At 40.5% G+C, this 10205-nt stretch overlaps 1 protein-coding gene across 1 annotated transcript in view; it reads right to left on the reverse strand.

Moving 5' to 3' along the window:
• Window positions 1–10205, reverse strand: part of mdn1 (midasin AAA ATPase 1) — a 97171-nt gene that overhangs the window by 45934 nt on the left and 41032 nt on the right. Inside the window, exons 30-38 of the mRNA XM_019888982.1 lie at window positions 8328–8541; window positions 6939–7179; window positions 6725–6848; window positions 5301–5465; window positions 4981–5195; window positions 4293–4680; window positions 2767–2879; window positions 831–1500; window positions 587–748 (exon numbers count right to left, since the gene is read on the reverse strand). Coding sequence (XP_019744541.1) covers window positions 587–748; window positions 831–1500; window positions 2767–2879; window positions 4293–4680; window positions 4981–5195; window positions 5301–5465; window positions 6725–6848; window positions 6939–7179; window positions 8328–8541 — 2292 coding nt within the window. The remainder of the gene's footprint in view (window positions 1–586; window positions 749–830; window positions 1501–2766; window positions 2880–4292; window positions 4681–4980; window positions 5196–5300; window positions 5466–6724; window positions 6849–6938; window positions 7180–8327; window positions 8542–10205) is intronic.

The raw sequence follows: 10205 nt of genomic DNA on the forward strand, positions 1-10205 counted from the left end.
CAATGGCAGAGCAGCTATGAGTATGTTGCGTTCAGGAAACTCGCAGCTGTGACCGAAATAAACATCGTTCACTATGTAAACCAGTGTGGTGGTTGCTGTTGCTTTTTATCGAACGAAGCAGTAGAGGTCGCTGTTGGATGAGACTTCGTTGTGGTGAATGTCTTCGCGAGGCTGAAGCAGAGAAAATGATTTCGTATAACGCAACAGGGGGGGTTTCGTCGTATGGGGGGCAGTAGAATGGGAATTGTGTCAATGCATTAAGATTTTTTCACATAAGAGGGTATTTCCGCCCATGTAGGTTTTGTTCTAGAGGAGTTTCACTGTATTGGGTGCACCGCATAATAAGGTGCATACAATAGAAGCTACAATAGTGGCTGCGGTTGTGTTGTGCATCCACTAGACGGAGCCATGCTAAAGGGAATACAATACAATAGAGCTTTATTTATATAGAGCCTTCACAACCTCTGCAGCTGTAACAAAGCACTTTACAGAATATTTAAAATACTTAAATTAGCCTTTCCTTAAAGTATTCGAGATCCAACCCATTAGATGATTGATAAACCAGTAGCAGATTTCAATTGAATACCTTATCAAATAGAGGGAACAGACATCTGAAGTCCTTCTCCTCTTGCTGTGCCTCAGTCAGTCCTGTACCATGCTGCTGACTACGGCTGCGGTACAGACAAGCCTCCTGCTGTTCTTGGTCTCTTTTCTTTTTCTCCATCTCGTCCCACTCATTCACGAGAGCCTGAGGGGCATCATAGCACGGACAACCGAATCAGGTTTGAGGAACAAGATCTAGATTTTCCAAACAATTCAGTGGCTCTGACCTGACAGATATGCCTAAAGATGTTTTGTGTGTCATCGCTGAACTGTCCTGTGCTAAGTGCGTGGCACTGCACAAACAGAAGAGCATTGAGTAGTAATGTGGAGGGTGGCACGTCCACATGAATGAGGTCTTGTTGTGACAGCAACTGCCCAAGGCTTCGCAAAGTTCCCTGGCATTCTTTGGAGCAGAGGAAATCAGCATGGGATAGGTAAGACTGCATACTGGGGGTCACGGAGGGAAAGGAAAGGAGGCAGGAGACCAGTTTGGAAAGTTCAGGCACATGATAGAGAGAAGAAGTTATTTGGGAGGCAACCAGCTTCATGCCATATCGGAGCTGGATGATTCCAGTCTGCACTGGACCGATGACATCAGGGTAAAGAAGATAGTCCTTTTTTAGCCTCTGGTAGAAGCACTGCTGAGAGTTCTGCCACACGGTCTCCTCCTTCAGAAGACTCTGGATGGCCGACCGTGTAAACGACGAGGAACTCTGCAGAGCAGTCTGTAGGTGTGAGAGTAGGTCTTGCACTGCTGATGCCTGACCGATGCTGCAGAGGTAGTGCTGGAGATCCTGGAATAATCTTCCATAGTTGGGTTCCTGGGGGCGAAATGCCTGCTTCCTGGAAAGCTCGGCTATTTGTGCTTTTACCTGCTGCATACGGATCCAGAGGTATCTATAACCACAAATCCCAAAAAGGCGTTTATTGTTCAAAATGCAATTCTTTCATTCATAAACTATGAACGGATCTATAGAGTGTGAGACGGTAGGTCTGATCATATATATACTGCATATTTTTTTCAAGATGTGATCCCTGTGTAACCATTTCTTCATTTATTAGAAGTTGGCTGTGACGAAACATGCAATCATCTATCATCATGTAGTGATACGACTACAGATGGGGTTTTAAAGTTTAATAAATCAGACTGTTGGCACTACTTGGTTTAAATCTTCTCCAAAATGTCCAAAGTATTTCACAGTGGGTACATCAATGAATAAAGGTTGAAAACCAGTCAGTTGGTGTGTGACAGATCATTCCCTGCCTCAGCCTGGTTCCAACCTTGGATTGTATTTGTGCTTGTGCATTTAAGACTACAGTCCTGTTTTTGTTGTTCATTATAGGGTGAAAGTTGCAGCTGTCTCCAAGTGTGGACTGAATGTGTGGCAACAGTGGGGAAATGGAACAGTATACTTTGTTCAAAATTTTGCGTGTTTTTTTTTTCGGGTACTCTAGTTCCCTCCCACATTCCAGAGACATGCAGGGTAGGTTAAATGAACACACTAAATTGTCCCTAGGTGTGATTGTAAATGTGAAGGATTGTTTATCTATGTGTGCCCTGAGATTGGCTGGTAACAGGTTTGGGGTGTACCTTGCCTACTGCCCATAGACAGCTGGATTAGGCTCCAGAACGCTTGTGACCCGCGTGAGGATGAGCGGAAGAGAAAAATGGATGGATGGATGAACTATGACATGAACTACTACATTTTAGAATGTAGAAGAACTTTCCCAACACTGGTTGCACAAATGCTGATATTTCAAGTTACAGTCTACAGTGCAATAAAGCGCGGGAAATGAACAAAGATAGTGTGAGGAAGGTAGATTAAAAACAGTGGCCTTTAAGTAAAAACACAAACGAGCAAAAAAAAAAAAAAAAAAAAAAACAAGAAATGGCTCTGATTGGCTGGTAACTTTACTGAGTCACCAGTGAATGGGAATTCGGATCTTCGTATATTCATAAGTGGCCGTGGCAAATAAAAAAAAAGTTGAATCATAATTTGTAGTATTGGATCAAATGGTGTGACGTTTTATTTACATGGTAATTATTTAGTGCAAGTTTTTTTTGACGGCATACTTTTACGATGTCAGTTGACGCATCTGAAAAAAGAATGTGGATGGAGTCGATACACAATAAATCACAGATGAAGTTCTATTGGCTCATACCTGATTCGAGGATGTTTGAGACCATCAGTGGTACTACTCTCCTCCAACTCTGCTCCGGTCTTCAGCTCAGAGGACATGCTCCGTACTTTCCACTCTGTCTGCAGAATGGCTAACTAAAAGATTGAAGAAGACAAACACTTATATTGAAATTAATGTTTGTTCCGTCTCTTGGAAGTATACCCTTAATGTAGTTAGAAAATCACAAGTGGTACCCTTACTGACGAAATTAATTGGTTCTGCAAGAAATTTCTTAACTAGAAAATTTTGTAAGTAGAGACGCGTTTTCCATGTAAATGCCCAAATTCGTTCCAAGCCCCCTAAAATTCAGACATGTTTTCTAAAGCATGAAAATGCATCGAAATATGTGATGAAAATACATGTTGCAATTAGATAATTATTATTAAGAGTTGTGCATAATGTAAAAAACAAAGAATAGCGTAAAGAATAAAAATGATGGTCATTTAACTTAACTGCGTCCTTGTTTTTTGACCTCTTGAGTTAATGTTCTCTGTCAGAAGTGATTTTTGCCTGCCACTTTGTAAAGAACTGATCCAAGGACATTGCTTTTGTTGACTTTTAACAATCCTTCGAAAATGTCCAAGGCAAACATCAGCATAGTGAGCCTTCGCCCGACTGGTGAACACTTTTTAGGGTGATTCACATTTACGTAAAACTATCAGAGGGGCGAACGACGAGGACGATGCATAGACACATATCTATAGTAATCTCTCGCTTATCACGGTTAATGGCGACCAGAACCTTCCGCGAAAGAGGAAAATACGCAAAGTGGGTACCCCCACTGTACAGGTATATGTACATGTGTAAGAGTATATATAATATTTATCAGGGGAAAATTTAATGGTATACATACAGGTAGAAGTAAATGTTTGTAGCAATTAACATTACTTAATGCTATATACTAATATATATATGTGTGTGTGTGTGTGTGTGTGTGTGTGTGTGTGTGTGTGTGTACATGTAGAAGATATACAAGTTAGGTTAGGTTAATGTATAAATAACAAAATACAATAAACATAAACATGAAATATACATGTAGTACTGTACATGTTGCTCTATGTGACGCACTGGTGTTTTGCAGACTTTCGCTGCCTCTCACGGACCTTTTGCGGCATTTTCACTTTTTTTTTTTTTTTTTTGATGAATACTTTTGAAAAATCCGTGATGCACTGAAACCACGATAAGTGAACCGCAAAGTAGTGAGGGATCACTGTATCTATGTATCTATCTACACTCAGACACATACGGAAAAGGTCCCTCTTAGCCAATGGAATGCGAGGAAGATGCTATGGAATAGTCAACAGCAGAGCAGCTCTAAGTATGTTGCGTTCAGGAAATTCGGAGCTGCGAGCAGCAGCCCATACTGTATTTTATCTTTCATATCTTGGAATTTCTTTCGTAACAAGAGGCAATATTTTCCTGTTGAGGCATTTCGTAACTTGAAAATGTTATATGAAGAGACGTTCGTAAGTAGAGGTACCACTGTAGATGAAAACATTTGATTGTACCTCCTGCTGGGCATAATTGAGTTTGTAGGCTCTCTTGACAGCTGGGTCAAAGATGGTCTGGGGTGCCCATAAATTGATATTAAGCAACCCCATGTTGACCCAGAACGCACCAGCGTAGGCCACAGAGTTGGTGCCTTGAACTTTGTTTTCAACAAACTGCTTCAGGCAGGCAATACAGGTATCCACTACACCATCAGGAAGCAATTTAGGGGGAATGTAATCGCTGAGAATTTTCTGGATCTCCTCAGCAGCAATCAGTGGGTTGGATTTCTCAACCAGGCTCTCACAGCGAGCCAGATAAACCTCCTGCAAACTGTGAGGTAACATGTGTGCCATGCTCTGTAATTGTCGACGTAGGATGGCACCCTGGAGCTTCAAATCTGTGCCTCTGAAGAGAAATTATGTGATCAGAGACACAAAGGTTTGCAATTTAGCAGTATGAGCATATTTTCTGCACTATAAGGCGCTTCGGATTATAAGGCACATCTTCAATGAATGGCCTATTTTAAAACTGATTTCATATACAGGGTGCACTGCATTACTAGGTGCATAGAATAGAACAGTGTTTTTCAAACCCTGTTCCGCGGCACATATCCAATTTATATGCCTGTGCGGTCTATGAGAAAGTTGAATGCTTTTGGGTGCGCCTTATAGTGCGGAAAATACGGCATATCGTAATGTTGCCTACCTTAAGTCGGCCAGTGCTGGAAAAGCCATATTGTCCCACAAGATGGCAGATAAATCCTGGAGCTGCTGAGTCTGTTCCTTCCACTCCCCCAGGTTCACATTTGAGACTAAGAGGAGAGCAGTCCCTGATGGTTCCCACTGTCTTGCAGTTGCACTGGTGTTGAGCACCCCGAGGGCACAATGTGACCACACAGCTTTATTTAACAAAGCTGGTCCCTAAAAAGAAAATACTTTATAACAGGTAATGTGCTGTCTCTTCACAATCATTATTTTCTGTGCAAATATACAGGTATATCAAAAAAATATATTCATAGCCAATACCATATTTTTTGCTGCACAATGTGGCTCTGAATCGGGTTGTTTCTCAGGATTGAGTGGATTCCATTTCAGCCAACGGTCAGGGTCAGATGTTGCGCTGTTTGTCCACAGAGCAGCCAAAGCCTCAGACAGGAGTTCACACCATACAAATGGTAGTTCCTCTACCGGCTGTTGGGTATAAACATCATCATTGTACACTCAAAGATGACTTTATAAAGGTGAATTTTCCTTGTACACTACTCAAATTATGAGAAGCGAAATTTGCCCAGCACTCAAACTCGAAACTATAAAACACCAAAGAAAGGGACTTTTCATCCAATTCACTCACTACTATAAATATCAACTTGTTCTTGTTTTGCCTGTAATAAAGTAGAAGACATTTCTTTCCTAAATCAATGCATCTCTTTATTTTTTAATTCTCTTTTTATTCAATTTATATTCACAAATCCAGATTAATAAGTATCTTAAGTATTAAAGCACAGACACTACATGTTTAAAAATAACATCTGGGGTGCACCATATAGTCTTCAAAATATATTTTTTTAAATGACTGGAAGAAAAACACAAATGACTGTCTATTCGCAGTAACAACTTTAGCCACCTCTCACAATTACTGAACAACACACCTTTTTGAAGCCTCAGAGTAAATGTTATTCTATCCATTTGAAATATCTCAGAGTTGGCTTTTCTGCTTTTAACCATTTTCTAGTGATTGTTTTCTTGCATCCAGCACTCAATATCTGAAAGAAATATTTGAAAAGATAACATTCTCTGATGCTGTATTATAGTGGTGAACGAATAGAATGCAACGGCCTAAATTCAAAGCGCCAAAGGTGCTTCCACCAATTTCTTCAGCAGAGGTGCAAGCACAATCTCATCACAAACAAATTCTAGTATTCCCTCAATTTACAAAGTACCGGTACCGTAATTTCCGGACTATAGAGTATACCTGATTATAAGCCGCACCCACTACATTTTTAAATGAAAAAACATTTAGTAAACACACAAGCTGCACTTGTCTATAAGCCGTTATCTTAATATCGTTTTTTTACCTTTGACCCATTGGTGCAGAGATTCTATTAAGATATCAAACAAAGGAACCTCAGTGAATTCCCCTGACTTGTTCTAGCAGAAAAAATTGTCCAAGTCCTCTATTGATTTTAATTTATGCCCTTGGGCACGCTATGATTTTTTTTTTATATTCTAATGAAGGTATCATGAAATCCAAATTTCTCTGTCGATCTTAGTTAAGGTTCTTTTCACTTTTTCTTTCTTTCACTAATTGGAGAAGATAAACCATTCCCTTTAAAAAAGTCAGTCAACACATTTACATTTAAGTTTTTTTCCCCCCAGTACCATTTGATAGAGTATACTAAAGTTTAAAAAAAAAAAAATCACTATCCAAAAATGTAAAGCTTGATACTTGCCCTTTCACTCTTGAGCAGGAACCACAGTGGCCGAAGTTGAATTACACTCATTGGCGTGGACTGGAGGCAATAGCGAAGATGTCTGGAGACTTGTAGGCGCAAGCTGTCCAGTGCTTCTTGGTCACTGTGAATCAATTAAGACAAATAATAATAATAATAATAAATAAATCACGATCATAGTTTTGTTTTGCTATTGATTTGAGTTAAGTTTTACCTATGTGAAAAAGATAGTTGCAAAAAATCTGTACTGAGCCTCAGATGGTTGAGTACAGCCACTTTCTCCATCAGAGGCCACAATTGAGCCCTGCGGCTAAGGTGCTGAAGTTCTTGTTGAGACAGAGGGAATTCTTCTGCTGGTCCATCCTCTTGGGACATGCTGTTGGTCTTCAAGAGACCACAGGATGTCATCTGGTGCTGCTGGTGTTCCACACTTGACACCAACCTCTCCAATATTGCTGATGGGTAGATACATCAAATGTGGTTATTGTTGTCTTCGCCACTGGTTGGTGGTCCACGGTACATTCAGACACCTCAGTTATTTTATATGAGGACATAAGTCTCTTATTTACCAGTTTGCAGTTCTTTCTCACAATAATGTTACTGTTACAAGTTAAGATTCAGTATTTTAACTTCATGTCTACGTTTGTTCTTAAATCCAAAATGATGCAGCATTGCCATCTTCTGGCAGCTGTTTGTCATTACAGCTTTGTGTCAGCTTGAATTTCGATATTTAGAACATTTCCAATTTTTTCACAAACCTAAACTATGAATCAGTCCACACGTGTTGTATTTTTATCAAGTGACCATTCAAAAGTGTTGAAAATGGCTTGTTCTGTTTGACGATGCGATGTTAATAATTGAACATTTTTTTTCGCCATTTCTCTGTTTCTATAACTGAAAAGAAAAATGATTGTATTTATATGCACTGAGTACATCGCTTTAATTTATATTGGTCGGTTGCTTGAAACGCATTGCTTTTATCTATGAGATTCGCTAATAACACACTGTTGTACTTCTATGTCTTTTTTTGTTTCTGTCTTACTGTGTGTTGAGGACCACAACGGTAAGTCCTTGGGCTTTATCGCAAAATAAGTGTTCTTAATATATTTCAGTTTTTATATTACATTTCTCAATGCATGACTGTTGTAAACCCACCACAAAAATGGATGAAACTAACAAAATAACCGCATCCTATTTTTTTAACAGTGCAAGGGGCTCTCTTGCATAATTTAAAAAAAAAAAAAAAATCTTTTTTTTCTTATATGATTGAGGCTTGTGCTGCATATCTTTCAAAATCCACGACAAATTATTAGGCCTACTCACATTGTTCGGCAGGATAAGACCCTGTGTAAGCGCAACTCTGACATATCTGCGATGTAGTGGTGATATTACAAATTAAAACTGCAGTCAACTCCTGTATATGCGCAGTTGGGCAGCCGTGGCTTTGCATATTTGAAGTCATCCCCCCCCCCCCCCCCCCCCCCCCTCATTTTTTTTTTTGTTTTTTGGATTTTTCTACGTTGTGTTGCTTTCTTTCCCCGGTCACTACTTCTGACATTATAAAATACAAAGGTGGTTTGTATGAGACCGAACAAAATCTTACCAGATTTCTGTGTGTCCAGCTCATTGTTTGCCATCAGGACGAGTCCCCAGGCGTCAAGGAGACTTTCTTTAATGTCCACACGGAGTCCAACAACATGAAGACAGACTAGTTCCTGCTTCCAAGAACTGAATGTGGGATCCAAAGTGAAGTCTTTCACATCCAGGGCTTGACTCAAAATTCTGAGCTGTGATGCACACTTCGCAACGGTTTCCAACTAGAACATAATGATGGATTTTAAAGTTACATTTTTCATCTGATTTACCAAAGCATGACTACCAATCAACTCAAATAAAATAGCTCTTAGATTTTTAAAAAAGTATGTTATTTTTCACACTTTTTATCATAGTTTGCCTGGTCTTGCGATTTATACTGAGATACGACTCTAGAATTAAAATTAGAGCTCAGCACCCATAATCCCTGTTCCCTAATTATGTTCACTTTAGTTTGGCAGCTGGCAAATACTTTTAGTTCATTACGAATGGTGGCCGGGAGTAGGAGGAGGAGGAATTGAGGAAGAAGATGAAGAGGGGGAGGAAGAAAAAGAAAAAGTCATGCATTCGAGCCTTCGCCACCTTCATAAGTATGCTCAACAAAGTGGGAGTAATGTACCAAAGTATTTGCGAAAAAAAAAGCAGAAGAAGAAATGGAAGAAATACAAGACGAAGTAATCATCATGGCAACTAATGTGTCACTTATTTCCATTTAAACAAGTGGCTTTCTTCAGTCACAACAAGGATTTACAGCATCAAAAGATACAATAACTGACCAGGATTCTAGCTTTGCTCAGAATGTGACACAGGATTCTAGTTAAGGTAAGCCATTTTAAACTAAAAACAAAGATGTTTCCATAGTTAGGAGCAGCAGTTTCGACCAATCAGAAATCGGTCGCTGCAGTCAACATGGGGTACGTTCCTCAATTCAGCTATGATGTCATAACACAGCTCTTGGAGTACATATGTTCAGAGAGGCAGAGCGCACGCCCCTCCCATTAATTTCTGAACACAGCCTATGTTATAAACCACTCAGCAGCTAGTGCTAGAACTGTACTGCATGATGCACTGGGCTCCAGCAGTCCTTTTTTGGTGCATATAACCGAAGAGCACATCTGAACAACGCTCTGACCCAGTCAGCAAAGGCATCTGGCCCGGATTCGGCATGAAGCTGGCACAGCTGGCCTTGTGTCGGCACTGGCATAACGCATGTGGGCCGAACACGGCCCAGGCGTGGCAAAGGAGGCACTGGCTTGACTCTGGCAAACCAGATGAGGGCCAGTTGTGGAGTGAAGTATTTGGGCCAGAAATCAATTTCCAACTCCGGCCCGAATATGGCCAGCCAGTATTGAGCCACTCCTAAATGCAGTTTCAGATTTTTTTTTTCTACACACAGTCTTGTTTTACAATTGCACACCGATGTGGAATTCCATTCATCACACACACAGTGTGTGTGCGTGCACGCACACGCATTTTGCACACGCACGTCCTAATTCTTGTGAACGCTCGCTAGTGCGTTATCTGTAACCCTGTCATACCAACAAGGCGTTTTTCCAGGAACTTAACTAGTGTCCTACAACTACAGCAACTACAATAAAACCCACCAGTAATAAAAGATTAATTCGTCACTTTTCGTTTTCAACAAAGAGAGTGTCGCTAAAATGATTAGAAGTCGTCTCCAGTTCAATTTAGAACATAATGAGAATTGAAAGTGCTCCCACGGATGCCGACACTAAAAGATCGGTGATTGGCTTATTTCGATGTCAATCTAACAGGAACACAGGCTCAGACACATCACCCAAACTAATGCTGAAAAACTGAGCGTCCGGTACCCGCCCACTGCTATCCAGTCCCAGAGACGCCGAGCGCCCGTGGGCGGGACAAAAAA

The sequence above is a fragment of the Hippocampus comes genome, unplaced genomic scaffold, assembly GCF_001891065.2.
Source record: "Hippocampus comes isolate QL1 unplaced genomic scaffold, H_comes_QL1_v1.1 scaffold236, whole genome shotgun sequence".
Taxonomy (NCBI): Eukaryota; Metazoa; Chordata; class Actinopteri; order Syngnathiformes; family Syngnathidae; genus Hippocampus; species Hippocampus comes.